General features: G+C 44.6%; 1 protein-coding gene across 10 annotated transcripts in view; it reads left to right on the forward strand.

Moving 5' to 3' along the window:
- Window positions 1-14892, forward strand: part of AADACL3 (arylacetamide deacetylase like 3) — a 155403-nt gene extending 140511 nt beyond the window's left edge. For 5 of the 10 annotated variants that reach the window (XM_086343747.1, XM_086343749.1, XM_086343745.1 and 2 more), the window contains 5 exons: window positions 5213-5346; window positions 8164-8380; window positions 10370-10433; window positions 11606-11657; window positions 11835-14892. In XM_086343747.1, coding sequence (XP_086199873.1) covers window positions 8197-8380; window positions 10370-10433; window positions 11606-11657; window positions 11835-12380 — 846 coding nt within the window. In that variant the 5' untranslated portion in view covers window positions 5213-5346; window positions 8164-8196 and the 3' untranslated portion in view covers window positions 12381-14892. Of the gene's footprint in view, window positions 1-5068; window positions 5347-8163; window positions 8381-10369; window positions 10434-11605 lie in introns of those variants that run through there. The other 5 variants (XM_086343751.1, XM_086343750.1, XM_086343742.1 and 2 more) reach the window with 5 other exon arrangements.
- The last annotated feature ends 4352 nt before the right edge of the window (window positions 14893-19244 follow it).

Consider the following 19244-nt stretch of genomic DNA (forward strand, 5'->3'; position numbering starts at 1 on the left):
CCAGGCAATAGTACTGGAGTGGATTGCCATTTCCTTCTCCAGGGGATCTTCCTGACCCAGGGATCGAACCTGGGTCTCCCACATTGTAGACAGACGCTTTACCATCTGAGCCACCAGGGAAGTCCTATATATGTACTACATATACATTTTTAAAGATATTGGTGAGGCTGAAATTTTAAAATGTATTTTGTTAATCATTTAAATTTTAAACCACAAATGATGCATTTTTCTAAAACCTACTTCAAACATCTTAAATACTGTGTTTTTCCCAAACACATTTATCCTGCTCAACCACTCTCTTTTCTGTTATCAGCCATCTTTCCCAGACTCATCAGTGATGGTTCATATTTCATCATCTCTATCCTAGCTCAACCCTCTCTCAACAGATGATTTTGCCTCCTACACACCAAAGCAACAGAGGTCATTAACTGAAACTTTGACTTCCCTTTCCTCTGCCTCCAAATGCCTGTTATGTGACAATGAACAGCAGTTAGGAAATGCATAACTCTGTAGGAGTAGAATCCCAAGGGTTGTCAAAGAATCCATGGGTTGCCCAGCTGAGAAATCTGGAAGTGATCCTTTGGTGGCAGTGAAGGCTCAAAACAACATTATCTGGTAGAGAGAGGGAAAGTTAGTCACTACCTCCATGCAAAATGTAATGGTTCCTTCCCTTTAGCAAAGTCACCATTGAGTTAGCATCTAAGGCAGGAAATGCCACACCACTGTATCCACAATACTGTAGCAATGCAATCAGGCATCTCAGAAGGAACCAGGCCAAATTAGAATTTTAATATTTTCTTGAAATCCCTTACATCTTTGCCTTTGCATTTCCTATTTTTCAGCCTTCTGTTCATTCATTCAACCACTGTTTATTGAGACACTTTAAATGATTTTAAGTGAGTCAAAAACCCCTGTTTTCATGAAACTTACAGTATTCATGGAGTAAATGAGATAAACAAATGCATGGTATGATAAAAGGTGATATTTGCTAGGCAGTAAAAAGAGAATGAGGAGTTCTGGTGCAGAGGGGAATTGATGGAATTACAAATAGGATAGTTAAGGAAGACCTGTCTGATCATAAATTCTGAAAGAAATGAGAGTGTTAGCCATGCAGATACCTGTGAGATGAACCTAATGAACAGAGGGAAGAGAAAGTACTAAGGCTCTATGGCAGGAAGCAGCCTGATGCCTTCAAGGAGCAACAGGGAGCCCAGTGTGACTGGCAGAGTGACTGAGGAGACAAATAGGATGAAAAGAGGTCAGTGGGGTAACAGAAACCATTCCTGGTAGTTTTCTCAGCCACTGTGATTAGTTTGGCTTTTCTTAAGGGTGAGGAGGGAAGTCACTGGATAATTCTGATGAGACATCAGTTCAGTTCAGTCGCTCAGTCTTGTCCGACTCTTTGTGACCCCATGGACTGCAGCACACCAGGCCTCCCTGTCCATCTCCAACTCCCAGAGTTTATTCAAACTCATGTCCATTGAGTCGGTGATGCCATCCAAAAATCTCATCCTCTGTCATCCCCTTCTCCTCCCGCCTTCAATCTTTCCCAGCATCAGGGTCTTTTCAAATGAGTCAGCTCTTTGCATCAGGTGGCCAAAGTATTGGAGTTTCAGCTTCAGCGTCAGTCCTTCTATGACTATTTAGGACTGATCTCCTTTAGAATGGACTGGTTGGATCTCCTTGCTGTCCAAGGGACTCTTAAGAGTCTTCTCCAACACTACAGTTCAAAAGCATCAGTTCTTCGGTGCTCAGCTTTCTTTATAATCCAGCTCTCACATCCATACACGACTACTGGAAAAACCATAGCCTTGACTAGACAGACGTTTGTTGGCAAAGTAATGTCTCTGCTTTTTAATATGCTATCTAGGTTGGTCATAACTTTTCTTCCAAGGAGCAAGTGTCTTTTACTTTCATGGATGAGACATAGCAAGAGAATATGTAGAAATACGCAGTATGTCAGATGTTGAGAATTGCTTGGAGAAAGATAGAAACAAGAGAAAAGAAATGGTGATGTACCAGAACAAAAGAGAGAGGACCGAAATGAATGAAATTAGAAGTGAGAGGAGAAGTTACAACCAATATCACAGAAATGCAAACAATCATAAAAAATACTGAGAACAATTATATGATTACAAATTGGGCCATTTTGAAGAAACATATCATCTTCCAAGACTGAATCAGGAAAAACAGAAAAATCTGAGTAGACCAGTTAATAATAATAAAACTGAATGAGTAATTTAAAAACTATCAATAAGCTAAAGTCAAAGACCAGAAAGCTTCACGGGTGAACTTTACCAATATATAAAGAGCTAACATCAAGGGAGTGAATGCTTCCAAACTCATTCTATGAGGCCAGCATTACCCAGATACCAAAACCAAAGATACACACACAAAAATTTATAGGCCAATATCCCTGACAAGCATAGATGCAAACTGCTCAACAAAATGTTAGCAAATCAAATTTAATAATGCACTGAAAGAATTATGCATTAGGATCAAGTAGGATTTGATTTGCAAATTGACTGATTTGCAAATTTGCAAATTTGACTGATTTGCAAATCAGTCAGTGTGACACACCACATAACATTAATAAAAATCACATGATCATGTCAATAGATATAGAAAAAAAATTTGACAAAATTCATCATCCATTAATGATAAAAACTCTCTACAAAGTTGGTGTAATTGGAACATACCTTAACATAATAAAGGCTATTTATAACAAAGCTAACATCATGCTCAACAGTGAAAATTTAAAGCATTTTCTCTAAGATCACATTTGTTTAGTAGCATATGGTTTAGTCTCCACATGTTTGCAATTTTCCCATTTTCTTCCTGTATTTGATTTCCAGTTTTATACTATTGTGTTCAGAAAAATACTTAACGTAATTTCTATCATCTTAAATTTGTTGAGTCTTGGTTTTTTCCCCCTAGTATGTGATCTGTTCTAGAAAATGCTCTATATGCACTTGAAAAGAATGTGTGTTCTGTTTTTGGTTGGAATGTCCTGTAGACATTCCTTTCAACTTCAAGTTATGTCTCACTGCTTCCTTATTGATCTTCTGTCTGGGTGATCTGTCCATTGATGTAAGTTGGCTGTTAAAGTCCCCTAATCTTATAATATTATTATCAGTTTCTTCCTTTATGTCTATAAATATTTGCTTAATTATTTGCTATATTAGGTGCATATATGTTAATGAATGATATTCTTTTTATATTGATCCCTTTATCATTATATAATGCCCTATTTTGTCTTTTGTTATAAACCTTGTCTCAGCCTTGCTCTCTGAAATGTATTGAGTGTTCCCACATCCAGGAGAAGGGGATGACAGAGAATGAGATGGTTGGATGGCATCCCTGACTCAATGGACATGGATTTGAGCAAACCCTGGGAAATAGTGAAGGACAGGGAAGCCTGGAGTGCTGCAGTTCTTGGGGTCACAAAAAGTGGGACATGACTTAGCCACTGAACAACAAAACACCCAGGCTCAGGCTAGGTGCTTACAGACACAGTGCCTTTGTTTCACCCAACAACTCCATGGGGGTACTATTATTATCCTTCCCATTTTACAGATTTGAAAATGAGGGATCAGAGAGTATAACTTGCTCATGATCAGAATGCTGGCATTCAGCAGGATACAAATCCAAGTCTTACTAACTCAGGGTTTTTCAACCTCAATACTATTGATACATTGGACCAGAAAATTCCTTGTTCTGGGGACCATTCTGTGCACTGTACAATGCTTCCCAACATCTCTGGGGTCCACCTGCAAGATGCCAGTGCCAGTCCCCACCCCACGGAGTGGGGAAAACCAAAAATGCCTCTAGACATGACCAGATGTGCCCAGGGGGGCGGGGTAAAATCCCCTTGTTTAAAAACCACTGCCCTGACATGAGGGTGGGGGAGGTGGGAGAAATGGCAGACATCATCATTATTACAGTGGACGAGGGACTGTGGTTAGGGAAGATTCTGAATGCTGATATCAATCTCTGACCCAATCTGGAAAGAGGTGAGTTCAGTTTTTTCTTCTCTGCTTTATGATGAAAAGGACAAAGCCTGTTCATTCATTCTTTCGTTCAGTAGACATTGCTGAGCACCCACTAAGTACCAAACCCTGATCTAGCTTTTGAGGAGAAAGCGAGGAACAAAACAAAAATTCCTGTCCTCACAGAGGTTACATTCAAGGTAATATGTGAACAAGTGAAGCATGTGGTATCCCAGACAATGATAAAGGCCAAAGCAATAGAGTATGCAGGTGGGCCAGGGTGGGTATAGGAATACTGGTGGGGACTTACAATGTTAAATAAGGTGGCCAGGTTTGGCCTCACTCAGAAAGTGACATTTGAGCAGAGACTCACAGTAGGGGAGTGATTGAGGCCAGCTGAAGTCTCAGGGAAGAATGTTGCACACGGAATAGTAAGTTCCAAGGCCCTGGGGCCTCTGGGAGGTTGAGGATTAGTCAGCGCGACCAGAGTGGAATTAGGAGGTGGTGAAGAGGTCAGAGTGTTAGTGGAAGGAACACTGTGTATGATGTCCACATTCACTTTGTTATTGTTCCGCCTCTAAGTTGCATCCGACTCTTTGCAGCCTCATGGACTGCAGCATGTTAGGCTCCGCTGTTCTTCACTATCTCTCAGAGTTTGCTTGAACTCATGTCCATTGAGTCAGTGATGCCATCCAACTGTCTCCTCCTCTGCTGCCCCTTCTCTTTTTGCCTTCAGTCTTTCCAAGCATCAGGGTCTTTTCCAATGAGTTGGCTCTTCCTATCAGGTGGCCAAAGTATTGGATCTTCAGCTTCAGCATCAGTTCTTCCAATGAATCTTCAGAGCTGATTTCCTTTAGAACTGACTGGTTTGATCTCCTTGCAGTCATTTAGCTAAGGCCATTTCTAGTAGCAGTGCTAGATGCAAACTTGGACTTCGGAGTTCTCCTTTCCAGCTGGGTCAGGTTGCACAAGCCACTTTGTCCTCTGTATGGGCCCTGTCCTAAAACCAGGCCCTCACCTGAGTTTGTGACTCACCTGGCTGGACCAATGCTTGCAAGATATGGGAAGGTGGAGAGTGCAGGTGGTGGTTTATAAGTGGAGCACATCTGCTGTCTCCCAGCTGTATCAAATGGTCCTGTCCTGAGCACAGTCTCCTCTTGGCCTCTCCCATGGTAGAAACAGCAGGATGTTGATCTCGTTCTTCCTCCTGCTCCTTGCTATAGCTTGTGTGGCCTCCGTGGGTGTCGGACTATGGGTCTTCAGCAACCACTTCCTCACCACAGATATCCCTGCTGCCATCAGCCATCCACTGAGACTGCGGGTCCTCAACTGCATCCTCCAGCTTTTGATAACATGGGTGAGTTTTGTGTTTTGTTTGTCCCCTCCTCCAGAGAATAATATCCCTGGGTCAGGAAGATCCCCTGGAGAAGGAAATGGCAACTCACTTCAGTGCTCTCGCCTGGAAAATCCCATGGGAGGAGCCTGGCAGGCCTTTGCAGTCCATGGGTTTGCAAAGAGTCGGGCATGACTGAGCAACTTCACTTTCTTTCCAGATGATTAAGAGCAGATTAAGAAAACAAAGGGCTGCCCTGGTGATTTAGACAGTAAAGAATCTGCCTGCCCTTGCAGGTTTAATCCTTGGGTCAGGAAGCTCCCCTGGAGAAGGGAATGGCTACCCATTCCAACATTCTTGCCTGAAGAATCCCATGGACAGAAAAGCCTGGCGGGCTACAGTTCACAGGGTCGCAAAGAGTCAGACATGACTGAGCAACCAACATTAACTAGAAAAAGAACATACCAGTAGCTTTCAGTTAAACTAACAGTCACATCATGGCTATGGAGGCTGACGGTGTATTACCAAACCTGAAGATTTTCTATTGGATAACATGGTTCTTAACCTCTTCCTGATGTTTTTCAAGCTGGCCTGGGCTAAGAGCCACAACATTCCAAAAATGATTCACTTCCTCAGATAACAGAGAAATTCCACCCCACCTCCTGTCTTATTTTCTCCATGACATCCACCATTCTGTGGAGTGGTGAAGACAGGGATAATTGTTCTGAATTTGGGGCCTGTGTTGGCTACCTGCTACCTAGAACCCGCCAACCACAAAATAAAGAGATGCAGCAGATGAGTAAATGAGTAGAGATGAGTGCAACTCCAGAATGTGACTTTTTAGAAAAATACTTTATTGCTTTTGAGAGATGGAAAACTCTTTCTGCAATATAGTCAGATTCTGCTCATTGTTGCTGGTTTGTATAATTTAATCAAATACTTGTAAGTATATCATGGCAAGGATTGTGTAAATATTGCCAATTAGTATTTGCTGTGATTTTCCAGAGGGCTGATGGAGATTGAATACAGAAGATACATTTTAGTCTCTTACTTCATGAAAAGTGATGGCAAGCACTTGTTCTCAATGTAACCTTGATGCAGGAGAACTCAGGGGCCAATTTTCTTACCTGTAGGGTCAGCTTGTATGAGATGGGATGGTTCAGTCCTGTGGTTTTCCTGGCCTTGACTCTCATAGTCTACACTTTGGGTTTCCAAATACAGTGACTCAATTTCCTCATCTGCAGGATCAGGGAAAGTAAGAGACCCAGCTTCATAGCACTTGGTGGGTACGTAATGAGTTAATCTACTCAGAGTGGACTTTATGTGCCCAGCACAGAGTAAACCATCCATAAATATTAGCCTTATTACTATTTTTTGATTTTTTTTTCCTACAAAGTTGTGTAACTGCTATGTATCATTCTCCCTTTCCAGCTCTGAGGATTAGTGATGAGTGAGAGAAATAAAGCCCCAGACAGAGGTGACTTGCAGGCAGTCTGAACACTCAGGGCAGTGCCAGGTGGGGAGTCAGCAATAAATAAGCAAACTTGCTACAAATAAACCAAATGACAAAGTGGGAGGTGCTGTGAGGAGAGTAAAACAGTAGGGCTACAGTAGAGTATAGTAGGGTTTCTTAACCTGGAGTTCCTAGAACCGCCAAGGGTAACAGAATGCAGAGTCCATGAGTTTGGATGGGGTGAAAATTGCCCCATTTTCACTTAACATCTAATGCAAATGTGGTATTTCCTTCCATCATGCATGAAGGGAACAAATCACCATTGGGACAGCAGAACCCTCAACTTTGTCAGCAAGAGGAATCACGGATATTCTCAGAGCCTATTACAGGCATAGCAGATTGCAAACAATCGCATGTGTACCTTGTTCTTTTGAAATTATGATAGTATTAGACCAGCCACTAGATCTTCTATTTAGTATGCTAATAAGGAAGTACTGAAGGTATATTATTACAGCATACATTTACTCTAGTATTTTGATAACTATATTTCAGTAAAATGTAATAATCCTATGTATTTATTTTATATATTCAAATGTATTCTGTGAAAAGGCCACAAACTTTGCTAAAAGCCCAAATGCCCTTGGTACAGAAAGGATGAGGAACCACTAGAAAGAGAGTGCCTGGGGGAGAGCCCACATTACTTGTTTATATTTTTTATCATGCAAACTTACAGATATAACCCAGAGAGAATAGTATAAAGACAGGAGACAGAATAAAGATGGGAGACAGAATAGTATAAAGAAGCCTCAGACATTCAACTCATATTATTCATGATTATTGATTCCCAACCAATCTTACTTCATCTGTGCCCTTACGTTTTCCTTCATTCCCATTTCCTTATAAGTAGATCCCAGATATCATATTATTTTTATCTAAAAATATTTCTCTAGGTATTTCTAAAAAATAAGACCTCCCTCTGCCCCACCATCCCTTTAAAAAAACATAACCACTATGCAATTACCACTCTTTAAAATAGCAGCAGATGCTTAGGATGGCTATCATGACCAGAATGGTCCAGAAAGGCCTCCCTGGGAAAAGACCACATGTGCAGGCTGAGGTGGGAGCCTTTCTAGGGTCCCTTGAAGGGTGACCAGAGCCTGGTTTGTGGGGCTGGGTGTCTGAAGAGAGAGGATTGAGAGGTGCTGGTACTGGAGCAGTGAGGGTCTCAGTGAGGATGGATTTTCTGCAAGTGATGGAGGCATAGTGGGGGACTTGCAGGCTTGTGGTCCAGTCTGCAGCCACTCTGCAGAGGGTACTGTGGTGGTAGAGCCCTGGCACAGCACACTCTGAAACGCTTCTCATCCCATTTCCTTTTCTCTCACCAACAGGGGCTGATTTTTGAGAAACTGAGAATCTGCTCTATGCCCCAATTTGTCCGTTTTGTTCACGATCTGCTGCCACTAAAGAAGCATCCAGATGTGGTGGTCAAGGACCTCCGGTTTGGGACGATCCCGGTGAAGCTGTATCAGCCCAAGGCACCCGCGAGCGGTCTCAGGCCTGGCATTGTGTTCTACCATGGTGGTGGGGGCATCCTAGGGAGCTTGAGTAAGAGTCCTTTCCTTAGATCCCTTGCACAGATGTCCCAGAGCACAGCCAGGTGGACACACCTTTCAGCAGGAGGTGGCACTCCTATCATCTTCCTGGGGTCTCAAAGCTGCTATTATGGCCAGGGGACACCAGGACAGTTACCGGGGCCCAGATCATATACATATGTATATATACCATGCTGCTGCTAAGTCGCTTCAGTCGTGTCCGACTCTGTGCGACCCCATAGACGGCAGCCCACCAGGCTCCCCCGTCCCTGGGATTCTCCAGGCAAGAACACTGGAGTGGGTTGCCATTTCCTTCTCCAATGCATGAGAGTGAAAAGTGAAAGTGAAATCGCTCAGTCGTGTCCGACTCTATCGACCCCATGGACTGCAGCCTAGCAGGCTCCTCCGTCTATGGGATTTTCTAGGCAAAAGTACTGGAGTGGGGTGCCAGTGCCTTCTCCGATATATACCATACATATATATTAAGGATTTCTCTGGTGGCTCAGATGGTAAAGCGTCTGCCTGCAATGTGGGAAACCCGGGTTTGATCCCTGGGTTGGGAACATCCCCTGGAGAAGGAAATGGCAATGCACTCCAGTACTCTTGCCCGGAAAATTCCGTGGACAGAGGAGCCTGGTAGGCTACAGTCCATGGGATCACAAAAAGTCAGACATGACTGAGTGACTTCACTTTCTCTGTCTCTCTCTCTATACACACACACACACACACACAGTTCACACAACATAAAATTCACCATTTTAAAGTGTACAATTCGGTGGTATTTAGTACATTCAAATGTGTGACCACCACCTCTATTTAGTTGTAAATAAGGATTAAAAACAATGAAAACACAAGTGTGTTTCACAATAGGTATTGCTTGAGACAAATTTCTGGTACAGACAGACAGGAGGACCAAAGAGTAGAGGAAAATTAGTGAGGGGGGGGATGAGTACAAAATTGGGTCAGTGTTAATATGTCTTAATTTTTTCTATTGTGGAGAAATTAGGGAGAAAAAACACCTTTACATAGTACTTCTTGATCTGTGGAATGCCAGAGTCTCTTTGCTGTAGACTTTGAGAATAAGGGATTTAATACAACCGTGGTTTTGTTATGGTTTGCATAATCAATGATAGTGAGCCAATATTTATTTGTTGACATTATTAATATTTACATGGCAGATACTATGGAATCTGTGTAGATGCATAATCTTTTTTGTAAATTTTTTTAAATTGTAGTAAAAGCCACATAATATAAAACATATTTATTGGTACAGTTCAGTGGCACTAAATACATCCACATTGTTGTACAACTCTCACCATCATCTATTTCCTGAATTTTTTACCTTCCTAAACTGAGTCTCTGTCCCCATTAAACACTTAGTCCTCATTTCTCTTCCCAACACGCCAGTGGACCCTGGCATCTACCAGTGTACTCTCTGAATATGAATTTGACTATTCTATATTCTACATACCTCGTGTAAGTGGAATCAAACAGTATTTGTCTGCACCGAATATATATTGGAAAGCATCTCATCTAAGTTCCCAGCAACCCTACCACTGTCATTATATCCATTTTACAGAAGAGGAAATGAAGCCTCAGGGAGGTGAAGGGACCCACCCGGTACAACTTTAGGTCAAGCTAAAAGGAGGAAAACTTGGGATCTGAACTCAGGTCTGAATCCATAGCTCACCCACTGAACTACTGTACTCCATGGTCAGACATCTTCTCAGATGCTGTGAATGCACTGTAGAATCGATAGGGTTGCAAGTGTGGGGTGGGGGTGAATCTTAGAGAAAGCTGTTGAGACAGCTCGACAGACAAGAGTGAGAAAGTAGAGAGGAAGGCTGACTACAGCTGGAGGAGAATCTGCAAACCCTTGTTAGAATCAACCCAGCCCTTTGACCTCTGAGGTTATCCTTAAGAAGGGGCAGGTGAGGATGGCTGGCAAAAGGAGCCCACTTAACCTCCCTTGCTTGAACGTTTCAAACCTTTTATTTTTTAGAAACATACCATGGCATATGCTGTAACTTGTGCAAGAAGAGTGATGCAGTGGTTCTAGCAGTTGGGTGAGTAAGGCAAGGGTGGAGAGATGCTGGGATTCCAGGAGCCCCAGGGGCAATAAAGGGGAGGGAGCCAGGAGTCTGTGGCAGGCAGGTGTTGAGGGATGCCAGGAGCACAGGATGGGCTGTGAGATGATGGTGAGCAGGAGGGAAGGGAAGAAAGAGAGGAAGGGAGAAGCAGGGAGAGGCAGAGATGGGGCATCCCTCCTGCGGGTGGCCCTTGAAAGTGAAAGTGAAAGTCGCTCAGTCGTATCCAACTCTGTGCGACTCCATGGACTATACAGTCCATGGAATTCTCCAGGCCAGAATACTGGAGTGGGTAGCCTTTCCCTTCTCCAGGGGATCTTCCCAACCCAGGGATCAAACCCAGGTCTCCTGCATTGCAGGCAGATTCTTTACCAGCTGAGCCACAAGGGAGGATGCCTTTAGAGCATTGCATCATCTGGAAACTGGATAGGGGGTGGTATTTGCAAAGTACATCTGGGTGGTCTTTGCAAAGTACATCTGGGGCAGAACTTCACTACCAGTGCATGTCTGGGTGGAATACTGTATGTGAAGCAGAACAGCCCTGCACCTTCTACACCCTGAGTACCTCCCTCCACCAAATGCACACAATGCCCTGCACTGTAACCAGGACAGCCTCAAACACTGCCACATCATTTCCATGCTCCAGAGAGGGGGATCCACCCTGGTGAGACCCACTGAAGGAAGCAGGAAAAATGAAAATGCCACTGTCTCTCCTAACTGATCTGGGCGAGTCACCACACGACCTGGAACCTCAACAGGGCACAGAGACCTTCCCTGGGTGTCCTGCCTGCTGCCTGACACATCATCACCCAGGGCCTGGGTGGTTCCTTCTGATGTGAAGTTGTTCCTGCAGTTTCATTTAAATGCACATGCCAGGAAGAGATATCCACTGCCAACATCTTGGTGGGGATATAACCAGTGAAGTAAGTAAAATTGACAGAAGTCAGTCCTCAGGCATTTCTGAGCCTATGTGCCTGGGCATTGAAGGCTTTGTCTATCATCTCATTTAAGCCTTCTACTTTGAGTTCACGTTCTCAAGCCTCAGAAAAAGAACTTTATAGAAGAAATATGGGTAGAAGGATGTTAGACACAGGTGTTTTGGGCCCTGTAGGAGTGGTAAGTGTAAACCATATTCCTTGATTCCTTTTCAGATACCGCATGTTGCCTAAGCATAGGTTTCCAGTGATACTAACAGACTGCATGGTGGGTACAATGCACTTCTTGAAGTCCTTGGATACGTATGGGGTGGATCCAGCCCGGGTCATAGTCTGTGGTGACAGTGTGGGCGGGAGCGTGGCAACGGTTCTTTGTCAAAAGTTTGTGGACCGTTCTGATCTCCCCAAGATTCGTGCTCAGATCCTCATCTATTCCGCTCTCCAGGGCCTGAATTTCCAGTCCCCTTCCCATCAGCAAAACAAAAACATACCACTGCTTAACCACAATTTGGCCTTCTATTGTTGGTGTGGTTACCTGGACATCAGCCCCTCCTGGATAAGCACTGTATTGAAAGGCGCCCACTTGCCTGCCGAAGTCTGGGAAAAGTACAGGAAGTGGTTGAGTGCAGAAAACATCCCAGACAAGTTTAAGAAGAGAGGTTACCTGCCTATGTCCCGTGAGCCCCTGAATGAGGCTGCCTATCTGGAGACAAAAATCACTCTAGATGTGGTAAACTCACCCTTGATTGCAGACGATGAAGTAGTGTCTCGGCTCCCTGAAGCTTGCATCGTGAGCTGTGAGTACGATATACTTCGGGACGATTCGCTGTTGTACAAGAAGAGGTTGGAGGACCTAGGGGTTAGAGTAACTTGGCACCACATGGAGGATGGTTTTCATGGAGTGCTGACCACCGCTGACATGAGCTTCTTTTACTTCCCCTGCTCCTCGAGGATTCTGGATGCTGTGGCTCATTTCATAAAGGGGCTGTGACCATCTTTCCTTCCTGCTGCAGTTGCAAAAGTGTGGATTCTGCCATCATCTAGTTCTCATCGAGGGTCCCTGTTGTTCACGTAGGTGATGCTGGGTAGGACTGCGGAGAGTGTGGAGGTTACCATGTCATCTTACTTCAGGTTCTGGAATCCTAGAATGCATGTCTCTGATGTCTAAAAGGAGAACAGCAGAAGAGACAAGTTTAGGGAAAAGGTGGGCTCTCTGTCCATGATCACTGTCAGGGAAAAATTCAGCTGACATTCTTAAGTGACCATTTGCAAGAGAGAATGAGCAAGTAAAGACCATTCATGGCCTCCTTGAGGGAGAGTTCAGGCTGCCCAGGCTGATCCAGGCTTTGGGCAACAGGAGTGTCTACTTGTCTGGACCTTGGAATAAGCTGGGAGCATCATGTGCAATCTTGTGGGCCTCTTCCAATCTGGTTCAGAGGGCAGGGGTCCTGATGTCCTAGTGCTGGGTGGTGGTGCAGAAACTGGTTTCATTTTCCTCCTCTGGGTACATGGTAACATTTTTCCTGCCCTTTCTCTGAGCTCAGAGTCTCAACTGCCTGGACTGGAGGAGTGAAGATGGATTGAGTAGGTTTTCCATAGTGGTTGACACTTGGTCGTGGATAAAGACAGACTGGAGCTCTTGGAGTCAAAGTCAGGCTTTTAGCCAAAGGCTCGTAAGCAATATTATATGTGCTCAAGCAGCAGAGTCCAGAGGGAAGCTAAGTCCCAAGCTGGAGATCTATGACGATGAAATCTGATCAAACTCAACCATGTCCACAGTGGAAATCAAAGGAGGGCCCAAAGAACTGAAGATATGTTAGTGAGAACTATCACTACTTTAAGAAAACAGAACCAGCTCAAACTGGCCTAAATCAAAGAGAATATATTGGCTAATGTAACTACAAACTGCAAGGATAAATCAGTCATGGTTTGATCCAGGAACTCAAACAGTATCACCAGCTACGTTCTCTTTACTATACTCTATGCTTATGAACTTCACCTTCCCCTCTCTAGATTTGGCTTGTCTTTTCCCATAATCAAGTTCATTATAATGAATTTACTTAATTCTCAGCAGTCCCAGCAAAAATCACACTGCAATTTGATGGCTCTGTTGGTTTTCTGAGTGGTGTATCCAGTTGCTAAAACCAAGAACATGGAAGTTTATGACTGACCAGCCCCAAGTCCTGTGCCCTCCTTGGAGTGGAGGGTGGGGTCAACTCCATCTGTGCTTGGATGGGCATGGGGGATGCATGAGTTCTCCCTCACATCAACACTTACTCTACTGTAGAAGCCCAACTGAAGCCTGAGACAAGGTCCTTGGAAGTGGCAAGAGATGTCAAGGACCACTGGGCAACTTGACCACTTGCCACTTAGGAATAAAAATTCCTTTGAAAGGGATAGCCCAAGCTCTCAGGCTGGCCCCACCTGGTCCTCAGGAGGCTCTGCTCCTGACTGGCCAGTGGCTTTTATAGGCCAAGAACCAAAGGACCTGCACAAAGTCTACTGCACAAAGGGCCCCATGTTTGCCCTTAAGTTGCATTCAGGTGAATGTTCAAGCTGACATGTGGGGCAGAGAGGAATCCCACTGGATGGCTTCTTGGTCCATTCACAACAGGAGGACCAGCTTTGTTGGAGAATTAGGAATCACTCACTAAAAGCACATAGCTTTTACTGAATTGTCCCCTCTGAGACAGGTCTCTGAGCTGATTGGTGGCCTTGGGCCTGTACTGTGGCCTTGGTTCACCCCCAGCTCTGGAGATAGGTGGAAGGAAGTGAGCTGACCTTCTGGAAATTTGGGTGGTCAGCTCTTCAATGGTGGGATGGTGAGGAGTGGCTGAGCCACAGGAAGATGGTGCCCAGTGGAGACAGTGGGTTACCCTTTCACCCACTTCCACTAGGTATGGAAGAGTGCTGGGTGGGCTTATTTCTGAGGCTGCTTTCTTCTGCAGGCAGTGGGGGAGATGAAGCCCTTTCACTCACAATGGTTGGTTTGATCTGGGGACATGATACTCCTCTCTTCTCCTTTATGCTTCATGGCTGTCCTTCCTGAAGAGGCTCAGGGAGTGGAAAAGGGGTAGGAATGAATGTCACTGAGAGTCCACTGCATGCTAGGCTCCATACAGGGCTGTTTAAATCTGCCACCTCACTGTGATGAAAAACAGCTATGCTGGGTTGCTGCCTAGGCATTTCATGGTATGACAGCTCTGCTCACATCCAGAGTCTGGACATTATGATAAAGACCCGTGCTTAGGATTTCCAGCACAAGTTTCTGCTTTTTCCCTGGTCATCTCTTAAAATAACCATTTTAGAGTTGATCCTGTGAAAAGTCAGTGACCTCCACCCCAACACCTTAGAAGGAATAGGTGCTTGCTTGCTGTCCTGTTCTTCATCTCCTGCTCACTCATGACCTGGAACAGAGGACTGCGCTCCCTGCCCCTGCTCATTGCACACCCCCACCCCACCCCCATTTCTGGGATCTGTAAATAATAAATACTGTGACTTTACCTCCTTCGTGTGAGTCTATTGAAGTTGTACTTTCAGTTGAAATGACCCCTACGTGTTCACTTCCTCAAAGAGAGAGTTTGGATGTGGGGGGAGCTTCCTGTTGACCCTGTGTGAGGGGCTGGTGCCCTCTCATTCAGCAAGCCATCATCTTCAGTCTTAATACACCAGCTACGCTGTCCTGCCCCACCCCACCCTTCACTATGTGTACACGTGAAATCTACAAAATGTGTACTCTTAAGCCCATTTTACACGTAAGGAAACTGAGCCCAGAGATGTTAACAACACTCATTTCCTGACACTTTCTAGTAAGGCTCAAGGTGAGCTGATTCAGTAGTTTACCCAAGGCCTTGTAGTTAGTGGGACACTGAGCATAGCAGCTCTGGTCAGACAGTAAACCCTTTCTGCCAAGCCCTGTAGCCCATTAGCTCATTTCTTTCCTATCATTCAGAATTAAAGTGAAAGACATGACTGAGTTACATGACCTTATGTGAGTCATTTCCCATGCAGCGAGGTATTAGCTACCCTCTGATCTGAGGCAGATTGATAGTGTCAAGTCTTTTTGCCAGCAGCTTTTATTTATTTATTTTTTGCTTTCTTGACTTTTCTTTTCAGTTCAGTTCAGTTTCTTAGTCATGTCCGACTCTTTGTGACCTCATGAATCACAGCACGCCAGGCCTCCCTGTCCATCACCAACTCCCGGAGTTTACTCAGACTCACGTCCATCGAGTCAGTGATGCCATCCAGCCATCTATCTCATCCTCTGTCGTCCCCTTCTCCTCCTGCCCCCAATCCCTCCCAGCATCAGAGTCTTTTCCAATGAGTCAACTCTTCGCATGAGGTGGCCAAAGTACTGGAGTTTCAGCTTTAGCATCATTCCTTCCAAAGAAATCCCAGGGCTGATCTCCTTTAGGATGGACTGGTTGGATCTCCTTGCAGTCCAAGGGACTCTCAAGAGTCTTCTCCAACACCACAGTTCAAAAGCATCAATTCTTCAGTGCTCAGCTTTCTTCACAGTCCAACTCTCACATCCATACATGACCACTGGAAAAACCATAGCCTTGACTAGACGGACCTTTGTTGGCAAAGTAATGTCTCTGCTTTTCAATATGCTGTCTAGGTTGGTCATAACTTTCCTTCCAAAGAATAAGAATCTTTTAATTTCATGGCTGCAGTCACCATCTGCAGTGATTTTGGAGCCCCAAAAAATAAAGTCTGACACTGTTTCCCCATCTATTTCTCATGAAGTGATGGAACCAGATGCCATGATCTTCGTTTTCTGAATGTTGAGCTTTAAGCCAACTTTTTCACTCTCCACTTTCACCTTCATCAAGAGGCTTTTTAGTTCCTCTTCACTTTCTGCCATAAGGGTGGTGTCATCTGCATATCTGAGGTTATTGATATTTCTCCTGGCAATCTTGATTCCAGCTTTACTTTAGCTTTCTCTAAGTCACAATGGCTTTGAAATAGGTAACCATAGCCCCATTTGGGAATGGACAGCTGGCATGCCCTGCTAACTCGGCTCAGGGAAGATGGAGCCACCTTTAAGCCCAGACACTCCGGGAGTGTTTTCTCACTAAGTTCCCAGGATTTCCCTGCAAAGATCTGCCAGTTTGCCCATGGCAAGTGCCATCAGATAAAAGATAACGCATTGTAACCAAAATTGTTTTGTCAGAAGGCAATTGAGGACAAGATCTTAGGGCAAAGTAAAAAAAAAAAAAAAAAAAAATGGTGTCTTTCTCAGGGTACTTCTCACCTCCAGCCAGGACCTCCCTACCTGTCTGGCTCTAAACCCTGTCTCCCTCTACCCCTGTATCCTCTGCACTGGAGTACCTGCCTGCTGTCTCCTCCTAACTCTGGGCTCGCTAGTGATATACAGGCTAGTACAGGTCAGGCTCCACTGAAGTGACAAATGGCACCACAGTCTCAGTATCTTATGAAGCAAAGGTCTATTTCTTGCTGAATTACGTATTACAACCCTCAAATGTCAGCGACTTCCCAGGTGGCTCTGTGGTAAAGAACCCACCTGCCAGTGCAGGAGATGTAAGAGATATGGGTTCGATCCCTGGGTCGAGAAGATCCCCTGGAGGAAGGCAACCCACTCCAGTATTCTTGCCTAGAGAATCCCATGGACAGAGGAGCCTGGTTGGCTACAGTCCGTAGGGTTGCAAAGAGTTGGACACGACTGAAGCACCTTAGCAAAGGTCAGTGGCAGCATGGCTCCACATTCATCTACCCCCAGATCCAGGCTGATGGAGCAGCCTCTATTTGAGATATCTCCAGTCTCATGGAAGAGGGGAAAAGAGCATGTTGACTCACATTGGCTCCCCAAGCTTCTGTTTAGAAGTGATGCTCACTGTTTCTGCTCACCTTCCACTGGTCAGAGCAAACAAAACCTATGTCCTGTCAACTAAGCTTGATGTTGACAGGACAGAGGAGAATAAGAAGAGTGGCAGATACTTGTGGTCAGTATTACAGCTAACCACACTTTCAATCATATTTTCATTTCCATTCTTGTTCAGTTGCTGAGTTGTGTTTGACTCTTTGTGACCTCATGCACTGCAGCATGCCAGGCTTCCCTGTCCTTCACCATCTCTCAGAGCTTGCTCAAACTCATGTCCATCGAGTTGGTGATGCCATCCAACTATCTCATCCTCTGTCGTCCCTTTCTCCTCCTGCCTTCAATCTTTCCCAGCATCAGGGTCTTTTCTGATGAGTTAGTTCTTTGCATTAGGTGGCCAAAGTACTGGAGCTTCAACTTCAGCATCAGTTCTTCAAATGAATATTCAGGGTTGCTTTCCTTTAGTATTGACTGGTTTGATCTCCTTGCACTCCAAGGGACTCTCAAGAGTCTTCTCCATACATCAACATGAATCCGCCACGGGTATACACATATTCCCCATCCTGAACCCCCTCCCACCTCCCTCCCCGTACCATCCCTCTGCGTCATGTATAAAAAAAAAAATTTAAAAAAAAAAAGTCTTCTTCAACACCGCAGTTCAAAAGCATCAATTCTTCAGCATTCAGCCTTCTTTATGGTCCAACTCTCACATCCATACATGACTACTGGAAAAACCACAGAAAGAAAGAAAGTGAAGTTGCTCAGTCATGTCCGACTCTTTGCGAGTCCATGGACTGTAGCCTGCCAGGCTCCTCCGTCCATGGGATTTTCCAGGCAAGAATACTGGAGTGGGTTGCCATTTCCTTCTCCAGGGGATCTTCCTGGCCCAGGGATCAAACCTATGTCTCCTGCACTGTAGGCAGACTCTTTACCATCTGACCCACCAGGGAAGCCCAAAGCTATGGAAAAACCATAGCTTTGACTATATAGATCTTTGCTGGCAAAGTAATGTCGCTGCTTTTTAATACACTCTCTAGGTTTATCATAGTTTTTCTTTCAAGGAGCAAGCATATTTTAATTTCAAGGCTGCAGTTACCATCTGCAGTGACTTTGGAGTCCAAGAAAATAAAGTCTGTCACTGTTTCCATTGTATCCCCATCTATTTGTCATGAAGTGATGGGACCGGATGCCATGATCTTAGTTTTTTGAATGTTGAGTTTTAAGCCTGTTTTTTCACTCTCCTCTTTCACTTTCATCAAGAGGCTCTTTATGTAAGTGATGTGGTGCTAAAGAAGACTCTTGAGAGTCCCTTGGACTGCAAGAAGATCAAACCAGTCAATCATAAAGGAAATCAACCCTGAATACTCACTGAAAGGATAATTCTGAAGCTGAAGCACCCATATTTTGGTCACCTAATGTGAACAACTGACTCATTGGAAAATTCCCTGATGCTGGGAAAGATTGAGGGCAGAAGAAGAAGAGGGTGTCAGAGGATGAGATGGTTGGATGGTATCACACATGCGATGGACATGAACTTGGGCAAACTCTGGGAGATGGTAAGGGATAGGGAGGCCTGGCATGCTGCAGTCCATGGGGTTGCAAAAAGTTAGACACGACTGAACAGCAGCAGCAAGTGATATGCAAATATAGTCTCCTTTTATTTATTTATTTTGGCTGCACTATGTTACTTGCAGAACCTTACTTCCCAGACCAGGGATGGAACCTGCCTCCTCCACAGTAAAAGCACAGAATCCCAACCACTGGACTACCAGGGAATTCCCTTTTATAAAAATATCTCCTTTTAGAGATAAAGCTAAAGTCTCTTTGACCACCCTCCCTCAACTCCAGTCCTTTTGATCTGGATGTATCAGCTGTTACCTTCTTTGAGGTGTGCAGGGTTGGTTTCCCAACCCTTTAAAACCTGTTGCTAGGCTTTCACATGTACAGATAGGTACCTACGAAATACAGAGTATTATTTTGTGGGATGGCTTTGCTGTATATTGTATATAACAG

The sequence above is a fragment of the Bos grunniens genome, chromosome 16, assembly GCF_055505025.1.
Source record: "Bos grunniens cultivar Pamir isolate PY7600 chromosome 16, Bosgru_T2T1.0, whole genome shotgun sequence".
In the NCBI taxonomy this organism is placed as follows: domain Eukaryota; kingdom Metazoa; phylum Chordata; class Mammalia; order Artiodactyla; family Bovidae; genus Bos; species Bos grunniens.